Source organism: Crocodylus siamensis, chromosome 2 (genome assembly GCF_052110815.1).
Source record: "Crocodylus siamensis isolate JL-2025a chromosome 2, ASM5211081v1, whole genome shotgun sequence".
Taxonomy (NCBI): Eukaryota; Metazoa; Chordata; order Crocodylia; family Crocodylidae; genus Crocodylus; species Crocodylus siamensis.
In genome coordinates, this window is record NC_143396.1 from 168,382,236 (window position 1) to 168,399,454 (window position 17,219).

General features: G+C 46.2%; 2 protein-coding genes across 2 annotated transcripts in view; both read left to right on the forward strand.

Annotated features, from left to right (window-relative positions):
* The first annotated feature begins 8,376 nt into the window (after positions 1-8,376).
* LOC149871196 (olfactory receptor 4S2-like) lies at positions 8,377-9,306 on the forward strand. Its single transcript, XM_090034874.1, has one exon. It carries the CDS (start codon positions 8,377-8,379, stop codon positions 9,304-9,306), a length of 930 nt encoding a protein of 309 aa, XP_089891000.1.
* A 3,677-nt stretch (positions 9,307-12,983) lies between these two features.
* Positions 12,984-17,219, forward strand: part of LOC149871197 (olfactory receptor 4S2-like) — a 6,978-nt gene continuing 2,742 nt past the window's right edge. Inside the window, exons 1-2 of the mRNA XM_090034593.1 lie at positions 12,984-12,996; positions 13,802-13,829. Of these exons, the coding sequence (XP_089890719.1) occupies positions 12,984-12,996; positions 13,802-13,829 (41 nt within the window). The remainder of the gene's footprint in view (positions 12,997-13,801; positions 13,830-17,219) is intronic.

Here is a 17,219-nt window from a genome sequence, read left to right on the forward strand (position 1 = left end):
AATACAACCACATTTGCACTGAGAACACCCGAGATCATCACCTCACAAATCTCAAAAGGACTTTTACTCAAAAAGGAAACTCTTCCAGAAAGATAGGTCACACCTTTGAAATAGCCACCCAGATACCACATGAAGAATTGCTGCATTAAAGACAGAAAATCCCTATGAATCACACACCATTAATTATGATATACCATCCTTCTGTGGAATCCATAGAGAACATTGTCCAACAATTTCAACCCATTCGATTCTTAATGAGATCTTTCCAGAGCCACCCATCCTAGCCTTTAAACAAGCACCAAACCTCACCAACCTCATCACCAGAAGCAAACTTCCTATGGCCCAAAGCACACCGAATAGATCCAGACCATTCCGGGACAAGAAATGTAAAACCTGTCAACACATCTCCACTACTCCCACAATAATTACACCCCACAGACAAACCATCACCATTCCTGGATCTTACACCTGCACCTCCAGAAATGTAATATATCTCGTCCAGTGCGCTAAATACCCTGATGGAAAATATGTAGGAAAAATAACAACTGCAACTTGCCTGATGCTGCATCCAAAGGAAGCTGCAGTCTACAGCTACAACCAGCCACAGCTGGCCACAGCTGGCCAGAGCCACCTAGCTACCAGCTCCTCATTTTCAAAGGCTACCTCACGCGGTATTCTCTGATCACAGGTTTCTCTGGTCCTGAGCAGTCTGAAGCCTGCTGGCACAGACCTCCAGGATGCGAGCTTGGGTCCAGCATGCCACAGATGCTCCTCGCTCTCCCCCACGCAGTGCTAGCTAGGACACTGTGTCCACGAGGAACATGCCAACTACTTCCTCCTTTAACCCATGCAGTAGTGTGCCTGGGTAGCCACCCACAAACCCCAGCCCCCCAGTGCAACCCCAAGAACACATGCACACTATGGACAGCTTGCAACGAACTCCAAACATTATTTCCCTCCACAACACAACAAACCTCCGCTTCCTCCCCAACAACAGACCTATCCTTCCCTCTCTCCCTAACACAAAACTCCTTCCTACTCCAATGTGCACCACCAATAAAATACCCTCAACCCATTAAACTATGTGTCCAACTGTTGGGGGGAGACAGTGGGGCTGCCTAGTGCATGGATCCTGGAGGGAGGTATCTGACACTCTGGCCTCGGGGGACAACACATTCAGTCCAGACAATGTGGTGAGGCCAGCGGGCTGAAGGCTGGCCCAGGGGCCAGGGTGGGCACTGTCCAGACCACTCAGTCCACTCCCCCTACTTGTTTTCCATGGGGTCAGGACCAGCAGGCCACTTAGGGACTGACCCCACCATAGACACCTCCCTCTCAGAGGCTGCATGGAAGCAGGGCAAGTGGCTGGCAATGAGTGAGGCAGGGCCCTGGCTACCAAGGGGGCAGGATCTGGAGCAGGGTCTGGGGGCCCAGGCCACTGCCAACATTGCACCTCTTCCCACACCCACTGGGGGTCCTGAAGCATGTCCATGGGCAGCTGCCAGGGGCCATCTGGGTCCAGGGATGGGGCTTTGGTGGTGAGAGGGACAAAAGACATGGCCTGAGCCAGCACCGTGTCAAGGATGCACTGGTAGTCCTTGGTGGTCTTCACTGCCCATTGCACTATAATGCACTACTCAACCTGGGCTTCCACCAGCTTCTGTAGGAGGTTGAGGAACACTCTGTGATTTTTATGGTCTAACTGGTCCATCTCCTGGGACTTGCAGTGCCAAGCCCAAATCTCTTCAAGGTGCTCAAGCTAGGTCTCAGAAATGTCTACCAGCTGCTCAAGGAGATCTTTCCACTCCTGGATCAGGTGCTATTGGAGCCAGAGCCAGAGCATGAGGAGCACACCAGCAAAGAGTGGCGGTGTCTTTGGGTCCCATCTCCACTACTGGCAGGTGGATATCCAGCAGCTGGTTGTGCAGAGGAAGAACAGAGAGGCTCAGGGATTCATTGGAGCCCTGGGCCTGCACCTCCTAACACACACATACAGCCTGGGCCCCCCTGACCCATGCCCTGTCCCACAGCTATGGGCTCTGTCCATGACCAGTGCAGTAGGAACAGCAGCTGAAGTGGGATCTGCTGCCCCCCAGGCCCAGGGCATGAGCTCCAGCCACCCCCAGCCACAGGTCCAAATGGAGATGGCACTGGGGATGTGGAACCACTGCCTGCCAGGCATGTGCAACACAGACTGAGCTCCAGAGTTGGCCCCTCACCCCACTATGGCTCAGTCCAGCTGCCTGGGCAAAGCATAGGATTGCAGCTGAGGTGCAACCTGGCTAGTCTGGGGCAGCCCTGCTGCCAGCAGGTCCTGACCACACACCATGCCCAACTCCACTCCCTGCCGCCAGTGGCTCCAGCCACTCCCAGACCTCCAGCGTGGTCACACACCCCCTACCTTGTACCGAAAAGCCATGGCCCACCATATTGCACACACCCAGACCAGATTGACTGCTGGTTTCACCCATGGCAAGCCAGGGGCCCCTGGACACAGGCCCAGCTGGACCGTGCATTTATCCACTTACACTATGATGGTATAAATCTTATCATCTTCCAGGTAGCTATAACAATGGCTTCTTCAATTTTTGTTTTAACCTAGTGTAGCAGGCTTACCTTTCAGAGCTTGAGTTGAGTCCCAGGCTTGAGATCCTGCTGTTTTGATTGGTGGAGCCCATCCACCAATCAGGAGGTAGCAAGGGAAATAAAGTCATGTCCCTTTCCTGAGGGGAGGGGAAGAGAAGCTCTCCTGGACCTGACTGAAGACTGCAAACTGTCAGGTCTAGAAGATTTCAGGGGCAGAGCCCTGGAGCATATAAAAGGAGCTGTGTGCCTAGCACAAGGGAAATGTGTGGGGGACAGAGAAGAGCGAAGAGCAGGGCTCAGAAGAGCTGAGGAGAGCTGCTCAGCAGTAGCCGAGGAAGAGCCCCTAAAGACTTCTATCAGTGGGGAGCAACCAACGGCTCCAGCAATTAGGCTCTCGGTGTGCAGCACGATGCACGGTGTCCAGACCCTGGGAGTTGTGTGAGTTGGCTTGGGTATGCAACCTCTAACATGCAGCCAGAGACATGGTGCACAGACTGGTTCATAGAGCAGGATCTTTGGAGCCCCTTGGGAGGCTCAGGTCCACAACCCCCAGCATGAGGCTGGGAGCTCGGTGCAGAAGGTGCTGCATGGAAGGTGAGAGAACCTGGGAGCCGCTCAAGGTGGCTTGGGACAGCAGCTCAGTGCAGACAATGCTACTCAGAGGGTCTGGGAGTAGACCAAGCCCCAATACCTCACGAGGCTGTCTGGGCCTCCAGCCCCTAGCACAAGGCAAAGTGCCCACTGCACACAGTGGTGCATGTGGCCCTGGGCCAGGCCTGCAGCAGCAGAGTCAGGTGGCAGAAAAGCCTGGTGGGGAACAGAGCTTGACCTGGAGAATGGGAGGCAACTCTCCAGGACTGTGGAGTACTAAGTTACCCTGGAGAGAGGGTTCCAAAAGGGCAGGGAACCCCCAGGGTTGCAAAGGGGCACCACATGGGTTGCTCCTGGGTGACACTGGGGGAGCTTAGGAGTCTTTAGGGTCTCACTCTCCTTTTCTTCCCTGCCCCCCCTTTCCTGTAGCGGTACCTTGGGAGTGGGGCTCCTGTCCTGGAGGGCACCCAGGTAGTCTAAGGATTGCTGGTTATACTTGCAGACTATGCCTTATAGTTTATGTGAATAAGTTTAAGTAATAGTTTGTATATTAATAGAGTTATAAGGTTGCCCGATCAATATCCTTTGTTCTGGGTTGTTCTATGGTTCACCTGTATTTTTAAATAATTCGTTGTGTGTGTGTATATGTATATGTATGGTATAGGGTTTATTGTTTTGTAAATATGTACATATATATATAATTTATGTCCTTACTCTTTAACGGTTTTGTTGTAATAATAAATTTGTATATAGTTAAGTAATTGATTGACTGGTCCTAACTCTATAGGGGACAGAGGTAGCCGCTGGGCTGTTGTGTCCCTCCGCAGCACACCACCCTGCCGATAATTCCCTCAGTTGGAGAGGGGAGAACAAAGTCATGTACACTCGGGCTACACTATCATGTCTGAATAATTTGTTCTTCTTCTTTCCTCCCCAACCAGCCACATTCATGCACACATAAACTGAACAAATGAAAAATGATTTTTAAGATGTTTGTTATAATCTGATTCTCTTAATCAATGCATCACACTGAAATTTAAAGTATGAATCTGAAAAAAAATATTTATATGTTTTTTCCCCCAATGCTTTCATAATCATCGTTGCTTATTTTTCAGATTTATAAATTATAACATATGTCAATCTGGGTGCTTCTACATGTGACACTATGTTGCCGTAGCAACTCACAATGGCAACACAGCATCCACCGATGTCTAAACAGTGGCTATTTTGCTGTATCAGCACACTCCCCCCATTACAGTGCACTGCTATGGCTAAGTAATTGCTAAAAGTAACTGTGCCATACATATGGCACAGTACGGGCAGTTATTGTGCCATGCTTTAGTACTTCCAAAAGCTGTAGGGCAACATGTAGACATATCCTCCAAGTCATAAAAAATGGGCACACAATCTACAAAAATACATCTGCCAGGGAACAGGGAGTGAGACTAGCTTTTCAAGATGACTGCTGGCTTCTGACAGGAGCAACCAGAGTCTCAGTCCGTCCCCATTCGGCAGCAGAAGCCCATTTCAGGGCCACAAGAGGTGGCAGTAGTTTTCTGATAGGAATAGGAAATCTGCTTTCACACGTCTGCATGTCTAGGCACCTGCCTGGGAGCATTTACTTGCAAGTAGTTTACTCCCAAATAAATTGATCTCAGATTAAATGCATGTGTAGATGCAAGCCCTATTTTATAGGAAGGTACCAGGAAATTAAATGAGATATAAACTGTGTATTGCTCAGAATAAAAAGCCTCAAACCTACAATGGAAATGTGAGAAGCTGAAGGGATTTACATGTAACTGAACATGTGAGGTTGAGAATATTAACCAATGTAGCTCAGTATTAGAAGTTTGCCTGTATTACATATCCAAAGCAGCCTAGTTTAGTTGCTTATTCATCTAGATTTTCCATACATCTAGGTTTTCCCTGACTCTTTTTTGGGTTCTCTCATCTCCATCTGGGTGTTTTTTTTAAATATCAACAAATGTCCAGATTTCATTCTGCTCAGCATCAAACATTTTTTCCCAGAACTTCCTGGCTTGCCTCAGCAAAGACCTGCTCGGGGCTGGTGGGGGGGTGGGGAGTTGGAGGTAAGGGTATCATGTGGGTCTGTGTGTGCACCCTAGCAGCTGCGGACGAGTAAGTCTATGGGGAGGAGGGATGGAGGGCCAGGGCTGGGGATTGTTGGGGAGGGTGTGTGTATGTATGTACACTGTCTGGGTGCTAGGGCTGCAGCAAGCTGGGCAGATGGGGGGGAGTACATAGTGGTCCAAAGAGAGAAGGGGGCGAGGGGGTTCTTTGGGGTCAGAGCTGTGTGGGCAGCAGTGCTGGGTGGAAAGGGGCTGCAGGTCAGGAATGAGAGACACCAGCAGGGCTGGGGGGGCTGTGGCTTGGGAGTAAGGGGCACCAGGGGAGCAGAGGCTCTAGGTTGGGAGCACAGGGCACAAGCAGTGCCAGGAAGCTGCAGGTCAAGAATGAGTGGTATCAGAAGGGACAGGGGAGCTGTGGGTTGGGACTGGGGTCACCAGCATGGTCTGTGGGGCAGGGTACTGTGGGCCAGCAGTGAGGGGCAGCAGCAGGGCTGGGGGGGAGGCTGTGTCTTGACAGTGAGGGGCAGGGGCAGATGTATCACTGCCTCCCCCGCCTCCTGCCCATTACCTCTCCTGTGACAGGTGTTCTCTTTTCTGAAACTGGAAACATGGTAACCCTGATTCACCAATTCTTTGCAACTGAGAAGCTTCAAAATGCTTCTGGGAACTCATTATCCAGGGAAATGACATGACACCTCTACATGATTGTTATAAGTTATTTCTGTTGTAACTGCACAGGCAAAAGAGACAGGCAGCTTTTCCCAAAATGAAGGACAGAAACAGGTTCTTTGATAGTTTCTTTTAAAAGCAGGAAAGGTCTCTCAGATTTTCTGAGCAGGGAAAGATGCAGATGTGAAAAGATTCCTCAGTTCTGATTTCATGACCCCACCTCTCCACTTTACTCATTTACTCCTTTCACATTTTGACAGGGGGGAAAAGGTATCTGAACTCAAAGCTTGTAAAAATGGGTGGTTAGGTAAAATTAACAAACTGTAACATCTGCAGTGGAGTGAGAAACTGATCTTGAAGTGAACAACCTTTGTCATTCTGTGAGTGCTTACTGCTGAACAACTGGAATGCTTCACTACCAAGGCACCTGGAAGCTGTGATGGTATAAAACGTATCATCTTCCAGGTAACTATAACAATGACTTCTTCAATCTTTCTTTTAACCTAGCATGTCTGAATATTTTGTTTTTCTCCTTCTCTCCCCAACCAGCCACATTCATGTATGCATATTTCTACAAATGGAAAATGATTTTTAAGGCCTTTGGTATAATCTGATTCTCTCAATCAATCAGTCAATCACATGGGAATTAACTGAATTAAAGTATGACTCTGAAAAAACTATTTCTACCCATTTGCCCCATCCTTTAATAGTCACTGTTGTTTGTTTTTTAGTATTCTGACTTATAATATATGTCAAGCCAAGTCATAAAAATGGGCTTATAAACTATATATAGTTATAATATATATAATCTATACAAGTATGATGATGGATAGATGGATAGGCATACAAACAGGCATGTATATATATATAAACTCAGGATAGCTATATAAACTTCCCTGTCTGTCTGTCTATTTATCTATTCATCCTCATACTTGTAGGGTAAGCCACTTGTCAGATACCTTGCACTTTCCTGGTTATTCCAAATAGCCATATAGCCAATATAACTATTGAAACAAATGGTAATTTATCACTGCTTTCCCTTCCTAGAAGAGAACAAAAAAATAAAATAAAAAGTCATACTGGAGAAATGCAGAACTAATTCAGAGTTCATCTTTGCAATGTGGGCCACTTTAAATGAGGAATTTGTGAGACTGATGTAACCTAAACAGTTGTCCTCACACACAGCCACAGATGGAAGCTGTGGCTAGAGTGAAGCTGAGCAGCTAGCCAACTCTCCCACCTCTCCTAGGGTCAGCAGTCAGGGGCAGGACTACAGGTCCCTCAGCTATGGACGACAGGCCATAGTGCAATAGTGCAGATATGGCACCTTAGGATGATGCTAGGGCAGTACAAACAAACAGAGCTGCAGAGCCCCTCATACATCAAATGACACCCCCCTCCCCTGCTGATCAAACTGTTCTTTTCACTTCCCCAGCTGGAACAATCACTACACCTTCCATATACATGAACACATAAAAGAGGTTAAGGGATATTCCTGCTCTCCTTTTATGCTTCAACAAAACCTTCTATAATTGCCCTACTGGAATCACAGGACTTTCAATATGCACTCATTTTGTTTAAAAGCAGATAATGGAAATTTTAGAAAGTCAAATAAATAGAATTGTGTTTTTTTCTACTTGAAAAGAAGTTGTAATTACCATTATTGTTGTTGTTTAATGTCATAAATATTACTTGGCGAATCTAAGCACTTGTTCTCCCAGAATTCAGCTTTAAGCTTATTCTTAACATTTTTTATAAAGTAAGTGATAAATTATTTCATGTCCAAATATATACGTAAAAAGACAAAATGTTTCATTGTTTTAACAAAGTCTAAATGCACAATTACTTTTATTATTTTATTTATTTATTTTATTTATTTATGTATGCATTTGCTTATTTCAGCAAACACTTCACCAGAATTGATACCAATTCATTAAATGCTTTGGTGTTCTTGAATCTGTTGCAGTGATATACCAATAACTTTACTCCATTCTTTCTGGTGGCTGTGGACATGGCATTTTCATACATAAAATTAAATAGGATTCATCATCAGGCTCCCTTTAGAATTTTTAATTGAAATTGTACTAATAAAATATAAGAAACACAAGGGGGAGTTTGGTGGCAAAAGATAATTAAGGTGGACTTTTCCACCAAGACTTTCTAGAGGCTCTTTTCTAAGTAAAGAAAATGCAGTGAATTCTGAAAGTACAATCACGGTTCATTGAGTCTATATTTTTCCTTCATTTAAAAATATAAAGTTAAACTTAGCATTGTTATAGAATCTAAAGCAAGCTAATGAATACAAAATTCTCCTTTTGTAATAATGATCTCAGTATTTTCCTCATCATTGCTGAATAGCTGCTTACTGTTCATGTCTCTATTTTATGTCTTGGCAGGTGAATTAGCATCTTGCTGAATACTAATTATATGCACTGACCACATGGAGCCTGCCCACAATGTGTCTGAATTTGTTTTATTGGGACTTACTCAGGATCAGGAGTCAGAACAAATCTGTTTTGTGCTGTTTTCATTGTTCTATGCAGTTACTATAGTGGGAAACCTCCTCATCATTGTCACTATCAAGAGCAGCAAAAGTCTGATTTCCCCCATGTATTTCTTTCTAAGCTACCTTTCCTTTGTGGACATCTGCTACTCTAATGTTGTAGCTCCCAAATTGATTGGAGACTTCCTAGTTGAGAGGAAAACCATCTCATTTGGTGGTTGTATGACACAGCTCTTCTTTGGCCATTTCCTTGGTGGTACTGAGATGTTCCTCCTCACCGTGATGGCTTATGATAGGTACATTGCTATCTGCAAGCCGCTTCATTACATGGCCATCATGACTGGGCGTGTGTGTGGCTGGATGGTGTTGGGTTCCTGGACAGGGGGCTTTGTGCATTCCATTATACAGACTCTCCTGACTGCTCAGCTCCCCTTCTGTGGGCCTAATGAGATTGATCATTATCTCTGTGATGTGCAGCCTTTGCTGAAACTGGCTTGTACTGACACCTACACTGTTGGCATCATTGTTGTTGCTAATACAGGGATGCTTTCCTTGACCTGTTTTGTTGTGTTAGTTACTTCATATTTTGTCATCTTAGTCTCTTTGAGAAGGCGTACTACTGAAGGGCGCCTCAAGGCTCTCTCTACTTGTGCCTCGCACATCACTGTAGTGGTTTTATATTTTGGGCCATGTATCTTCATGTACTTACGACCATCAATAACCTTTCCAGAGGATAAGACTGTCTGTGTGTTCTACACTGTCTTCACCCCTATGCTGAACCCACTGATTTATACCCTGAGAAATGAAGAGGTGAAAAATGCCATGAGAAAAATGTGGATCCGAAAAGTTGACTTAGACGATAAATGAAAATTGTTAGGTTTGAGAATAGGACTTTCAGAAACTGGGTAAACTAATTTTCACCAGTATTTTAGTGAAAAGAGATTTTCATGTTGCTGGCTATAAGTTTTCCAGTGAATGTCACAAACATTTCCTATGAATACTGCCATGGTGCAGCTCTTTTAATAGGAATGCGTGCCATATTTAAATCTGTGTGAAAATTAACACTTCAATATGTTTTGTTCACTTAATTTGATTAATTTACTATCATAATTGTTAGCATCATTATTACAAAGGAGTACAGTGAGGGTGGGACTTTTTTCTTTCCTGGCTACCTAAGAATACCATTTAGTCATCTATGTAGTTGTTCATGTGCCAGAAATGACACTTATGGACAGGCTGATATTCCACTGCTGGACTTGCAGCCCTGGCTATTCTGTATGCCAGCAAAGCATTCTTGTTGCTATGTCATAGGCCAGTTGTTTCAGAAGCACTTTTATAACACTTACTAGCACTAACATAGCTATTTAATGAGAAATCCAGTCCACTGCCATGTCTCTCTTTCTCATCAACCTCTCTCCCCCCTACACACATGCATGTGTGTGTTAGTGCTCTAGAATATGAGAAATCCAAGCAGCTCAGGAGTCAGACCCTGTGAATAAGTGATTTCAAAACTGTTTGTCCAAATTAAAAGAAATATATATCAACTCTGGGCACTGTAAAACGAAATCATTTTGGAATTTTAAAAACATGAAAGCAACGTATTTAATCTTGACCAAAATATTTTATTCAACCTGGAAAAAATGTGTTTAGATTTTTTTTCAGCATTATTTTTAAAAATGATACCCCCTTCCTCCTCCTACTGCCCAGAAAGGTCTAAATTTCTATAACAAAAAATATAGTATTTCCCCTTTATAGTTAAGTGTAATTAGTACACACCTTGACTCTGGAAAAAATAGGTGCAAATTTGCTGCCTGAGTGAGAGCAAGGGTACTTACAAGCTCTTTGGACTTCCAGGGAAGAAGGGAGCTATGGTATATTCTGGACTTCATGTCTCTCTTATTGAAACTGCTCCAGTTTTTCTAAAATACTTCACTGTTCACATGTATGAGTGGGGGAACCCAATTGTCCTGTCACCTAGGTAAGCGCACAGACCTCAGCATTTTGGGGTCATTTTCATTCTTTTATTTTAGTTTACTTTCAAAAGCTTTCATGAAATCTCTGTGGTTGCTTCAGGATCAATGAACAGAAACCCATCCTAGAAGGCCCATTAGCTTGATTGGGCAGTCTCCTGAGGAACACAGGGCTTTGGTTCAGCATACTGCTTTGAATCAAGTAGATATGGCATTTGAACCCATCTCAGTGTCTTTACATGACCAATGTGCTACAGGACTCTTCCAAGATACCTTTCTCCTCAATGGTTAAGTCTATAATAATTATGTACCAAAATGGTTTTGACAACATATTGGTAATAGATAAGGGATGACCAAGAACACATTTTTCCATAAGTAGTTTAGTCTCTGAAATTTTGCTCAGCTCTACCCACAGAGCTCTTCCTTGAACACCCTGATAACATCCTCAGCATCTGCCATGGAACTAAGCTTCCTTTTTATTCTAGTATTTGTGTCGCCCTGTGAAGATGAGAAGATTAGTCCAGGAAGTGTGCTAGCTTCGACTTGGTCTGGTTGTTGAGGTGGAGATATGTCCCATAGGAGCACAACCGAGATGTCTCAATTATGTTAATGATCTAGATACAAAACTTGATGTTGTCAATAGATGGTCTTGAACTAATGGAAAAAAGAAGCCTACCTTTTTTGGCTTTACCCTTCCTAAGCTTTCTCCATTTTGGAACTTGCATGGAAGTATGAGGAATCATCATGACACAGAGCCTGTAGCACTGCATAACACATCATTATGTGATGATATTGTGACATTGCAACAGCTTGATGAAGCACTATCACCTATTTACCAGACATATATACAACATAACAGTCTCCACTCTATTTCTCTTCCTAGTCCCAACTGAAATTTTGAAAATTCGAAGCCATCAAAAACATGTGGCTACAGGTGTTTAGTAAAGGATCTGGGCTACTCCATGCTTCCACTCCTCATCACTACGTGGCTGGGTGTAGAGTGTGCAGAAATTGTCACCATGAAAAGACATGAAGTCACTTCCTGCATCCCAGAAGTAAAAGGCAGTATAGGAGGGACTAAATCACAAATCTTCCTTGAGGCTATTCCTGGTTCAGTCTGGGTTTGCACCACTCCTGAACTTGAAACATTTCAATTTAGTCTTTAATCTCATATTCCTTTCCCTTTCCCATTTTTCCAACACTTCTTCTTCCACTTCCTTACTGATGCTTGTTTCTTGCTGCTCCTGCTCCCTATCTATTCAACCCTGCTTGCTATTCTTGTGGCCCTACTTCATTTCCTTTCATCCTCTAATATTAGATTTTGTCCTGTGCAAGAACCACCCCCTGCCTCAACTCTTAGCTCCTTTGTGTGACCCAGGTTCACACCCTTGAGTTCTGTCCTTGACTGGTTTTAATTGGCTTACAGCCAGGCCTCAGTGAATCAGTTGTCTTTGTAACTCCTATGATCTCTTGCTACCAAGTAACTCCCACTGAAGTGGCCCATGGGAAATGATGCTAAGCAAGAAAATTGCTGCAGGTAGTGTCTTGCTTTGTTCTCCATGTCAGCATTGGTTTTTAACTTTTAATTTCCTAGGAACATGAGAACTGTATGATATTTTCACAGACAATGCAGTGCTCTTGAGCCATGGGTGGGGACTAGTGCCTAGTGGTAGCCCCTGTACTTTGCTAAGACTGCAAATGCTGTTGCATAGAAGGTACCCCTATGAGCATTTGCAGGGAACTTCTTTCTGGCTACTAAATCTTGTACTTAAAAAAAAAAAATCTTGTACTAGGGATCCCTAGATGGAACTGCAATGCATACATATATTTTCAGTGGAGCAAGCACAAACAGGTATCTGCAATGCATATTGACTGATCAGTAGAGTCAAATGACTTCTTGTGTTGTTTCAAACATAGTCCTTGAGATCCCCAAATGCCTACAATATCTCTCAATCTGTTAAGCATTGTGTGCAATAAATCACAGAAAATAAAGAATACAGAGACCAGTCTCCATGAAATCTTTATCAGTAGTGGGCAAACAATGGTTTCTTTATTATCTAAATAAAGTGGTGAGAATCACCATGTTCACTGTTGGACCTATACACCTCTTCATTGTTATCATGTGCTTCCTTCCCTTCTCATTGTTTTTATGGTTGTCCCCCTTTGTTTACTGTCTAAATATTAATTCGTGAGCTCTGATGTGCAGGGACCGGCTTGTTATTTATTTATTTATTTATTTTAACATAATGGGGTCCTTGTCCAAGACTAGGAGTCAAGTATTACATAATAATAATGGCAGACAAGGTTCTTTGGGTGAATCTGATCTCTTTTATTAGACCAACTTAAATAGTTGGAAAACAATTATTAAGCAAGCTTTCGGATTCAAAAACCCTTTGTCCAGCTAAGGAAGTTTTAGCAGTTGGTGTGTGCACTTCCTGGATGGAATGAAAAGTAAAGAAGCAAGAGGCTGGGTTGGTATGCATACAAGACACGTAGTCAGTGAAAAAGCCTGCTATTTGCCACCCAGTACTGTTTATGCAGTTCTCTCCATGACTCTATAATGCAAAACGCACAATGAACAATGGAAGTAAGGACTCTCTTAACCTGCTGCTTGATACTTTCCCCTGATTCTTTTCATAGACTTCATAGACATTAGGGCTGGAAGGGACCTCGGAATATCATTGAGTCCAGCCCCCGGCCCAAAGGGCCAGATCCCAGCTGAGGTCATAGGATCCCAGCAAGGTAAGCATCCAATTCGCTCCTGAAGGCGTTCAATGTAAGTGATTGAACCACCTCCGATAGCAGGCTGTTCCAGACCTTGGGGGCTCAGACAGTAAAGAAATTCTTCCTTATGTCCAGCCTGAAACAGCCTTGTTTATGACCATTTTATCTCATCATCCCTTGGGGCGCTCTAGTGAACAAATGTTCCCCCAGATACTGGTGGTCATCCCCATAAACTTATAGGTGGCCAACAGATCACCCCTGAGCCTGCGCTTTTCCAGGCTAAAGAGCCCTATGGCTCTCAGCCTCTCATCGTAAAGTCTCTTTTCCTGATCTCTGATCATGTGCGTGGCTCTTCTCTGGACTCTCTCAAGCTTCTCCACTTTTGAATTGTGGAGCCCAAAACTGGATGCAGTACTGCAGCTGGGGACTCACCAAGTCTGAGTAAAAGGGGAGAATGATGTCCCGGGATTTGCTTGAGAAGCATCTATGGATGCAAGTCAGAGGTCTGGTCACTTTACTAGCCTCAGCATCTAGGCTCATGTTCATCTTGTGGTCAATGATGACCCCCAAGTCTCTTTGTTCTGTAGTGCTATCCAGTGTAGCACTGCCAAGCCTATAAGGATGCTGCAGGTTTTTCTTCCCAAGGTGGAGAACCTTGCATTTTTCAGTGTTAAACACCATCAGGTTCTCATCCACCCATTTGCTGAGCCTGTCCAGGTCAGCCTGGATCACTCACCTGTCTTCTGGCATGGATGCTTTGCCCCAAAGTTTGGTGTCATCAGCGAACTTGACCAGTCCGCTTCTGACTCCAATGTCCACATCATTAATGAAGATGTTGAACAGTATGGGTCCAAGGACAGAGCCTTAGGGGACCCCACTGGTCACAGGACACCATGATGAGTGACTTCCATCTATTACTACACTCTGGGTCCGACCACGGAGCCAATTTTCTAGCCAGTGGATTGTGATGGACTCAAGGCCACAATTGGCCAGTTTCACCAAGAGGTGATCATGGGATACCAGATCGAAGGCTTTTTTGAAGTCAAGATATATGACATCAATCTCTTCTCCCTTGTCCAGGTGATAGGTCACCTGGTCGTAGAAGGAAATTAGATTGGTCAAGCAAGACCTACCTGCAACAAACCCATGATGGCTATCCCTTAGGATGTTGGCGCTGGCCAGTCCATTAAGCATGGCCTCTTTAATAAACTTTTCTAAGATCTTCCCCAGGATAGAAGTCAGGCTGATGGGTCCATAGTTAGCCGGATCCACTTTCCTCCCTTTCTTGAAGATTGGCACCACATTGGCCTTCTTCCAGTCCAGTTTTCCTTTTGCCTGCCTAGTGGCTAGGTCTCTATTGAAGCATGTTCTCTGGCTGGGATCTTAGTGATTGAAATACTAATTTCTGATGTGAAAAGTTCAAACATCCTGAGGGGTTTCTGAGCCCAGCCCCTAGTCTCTTGTCTCCTGGGCTGGTTCTGTAATTGTTACACAAAAGATAGGGGTCAGCTGTATCAAGCATTTGCTAGTCATGCTATTTGGTTGCCAATAATTTAAACAGCATTTCTGCAATCTGGATCTCTTCTAGTCCTGAAGAGCTATGAAAATATTAGTCTTGTAGCATAAGAATGTAACTGCATAGAGGAACTGATCCAGTGGCAGAGATGCACCCCTCCTTTTAATCAAACATGCCACAGGAGCAGCAGCTGGGGACTTTTTTAAAGTTCCCAAAGCAAGTAAGAATCCCCCTCTCACTTCCCTTCTGTGCTCAGTGGTTCATGCCCATGCCACCCTCACCCACCACTGTCTATAGTTGTCCTGGGGATGGGTAGGGGGAAGAACAAGGGCCTTTCTCATCCACTTCAGTCAGGTTCTGCATGGAACCAGGCTTAGCCAAAAACAACAGCAGGCAGGTTCCTTCTTCCTTCCTGGTCCCCACACATGTTTCCTTTCAGCCTTGGAGCAGGTGTAGAGGAATGAAACCACTGCTGCTGTCTCAGGCTGAACCTTGCTTTATATGCAGGCTGGCTGGGACAAAGTAGGAACTGCTCTAGAGCCACCCCTCCATCCCCAAGCTCTGGATCAGCTGGGGTTTATGGTAATGGCAAGTGGAAAGAAGGAGGGAGAGGAGGAGAAGGAGAAGGCTGGGAATATGTGGCTGAGTTTGGAGGGGAAGGAAGGGCAGATGGAAGATTGTTACCCACTTGAGAAACTTAAGAAAAGTCCCCCACTGATGCCCTGGCAATGCAGTCCACCTGCCCTGGTGTATGTGTGGGAGTGGAAGTGGCAATGTTCAGTCCCCTCTGCAGCACAGATTGCTGCTTCTGCTCTCCTTTCATGAGATCCTCGATTTAACCCATGGCTACCTAAGGCATTGAGGAGGGTAAGCATAATTCAGCTTTTATACAAGGTGAACAAGAATTCCTTGGACACCGAAAATCTGTATTACATGCACCTCTTGGCACTGAACTAAATGTTTCCCATACTCCTTAGCTGACGCTATACATAGGCATCTTTCACAGAGATCTCCATACTACATATGGGGAATGAAGAGCAATTCTGTGATGTGTTATCTTTCTGCCTAATCTTGGTTGGGCCATAAATCATGATCTGTATCCTCTGCTTCTGGCTTGAGCTCCGCTAATACAGGTCCCCCCAATTTTTACCTACGTTCTTTATATGGATCCCAGTTCTCAGCAGAATTATAATATAATAAAAGGTTTAGTCTGTCTGCCTGTGTGTCTGTCTGTGTGTGTGTCTGTCTATAATGCTTTTGAACCGCTCTGCATGTGCTGCCAAGATGGTGGGTGGCGACTGGCTGCATAGACCAGGCTGCATGTGTCCAAGTTTGCGCTGCTGCTGGGGAAGTTTGTGATGGTGGCAAACATGTCGCAGACACCTGAGTAGCATGGCTTCTCCCCCACACTGTCTCCCTGCCTTTGGGCAAAGTGGAGAATCACAGTGGTGCCACTCCCCCTGCTGCCTGGCAACAGTGTCCCCCAAACCATCTGGCAGAGAGGGGAAGACAGTGGGCAGAGAGGGAGGGAGGCAGCTGCGGGCCAACTGTATGCAGAGTGGGGGTGTAGGACAGAGCAGTGGGGTGGGTAGAGCAGGGCCAGACCCAGGGGGGGGGGGAGGGGGGGGAGCAGCAGGGGGATGGAATGGGGCTGGACCCAGAGTGGTGGGGTGGTGGAGTAGGGTCAAACCTGGAGCAGCGCAGCTGGAGGATAGTGCAGGGCCAGACTTGGAGAAGCAGGGAGAGGGGGTGGAGCAGGGCCAGACCCAGAGTGGCAGGGTAGGGGAGCAGTGGGGGGGATGGCAAGGGGTGGAGTGGGGCTGGACCTGGAGCAGTGCAGGGGGGTGGAGTGAGGCTGGAACCAGAACAGCAGTGGGGGGTAGAGACCTGGAGCAGTGGGATGGAGCAGCAGGGGGATGGAATGGGGCTGGACCCAAAGCATTGGGGGTGGAGCAGGGCCAGACCTGGAGCAGTGGGCGGTGGGGGTGGAGCGGGGCCAGACCCAGAGTGGAGAGGGGGGTAGAGCAGGGCTGAACCCAGAGCAGGGGGTAGAGCAGCAGAGGGATGGAATGGGGCCAGATCCAGAGCAGCAGGGGTTGGGGCGTGGAGCAGAGCCAGACCTGGAGCAGCACAGCTGGAGGGTTGAGCAGGGCCAGACATGGAGCAGCAGGGGAGGTGGGGGTGGAGCAGGGCCAGACCCAGAGTGGCAGGAGAGGGGAGCAGTGGGGTAGGGAGGTAGAGTGGAGCTGGACCTGGAGCGACTGAGGAGATGGAGTGGGGATGGATCTGAAGTGGCAGGGCTGGGGGGTGGAGCAGGGCCAGACCTGGAGCAACAGGGTGGGAGGTGGAGCACTGGGAGTGTGGAGAGAGGCCAGACCCAGAGTGGTGATGCGAGGTGCTTGGTGCAGGGATGCAGCTGGAGTGGCAGGGGGGAGTGGAGCAGCAGGGGGGGTGGAGTGGGGCTGGACCCAGAGTGGTGAGGTGGGGTGCAGCAGGGCCAGACCCAGAGCTGCAAGTGTGGGGTGGAGCAGGGCCAGACCTGGGTTGGTGGGGTGGGGAGTCGAGTGGGG

Bases quoted from the DNA above. Each gene is read 5' to 3' on its own strand.
- LOC149871196 (XM_090034874.1), top strand. From the start codon at position 8,377: ATGGAGCCTGCCCACAATGTGTCTGAATTTGTTTTATTGGGACTTACT.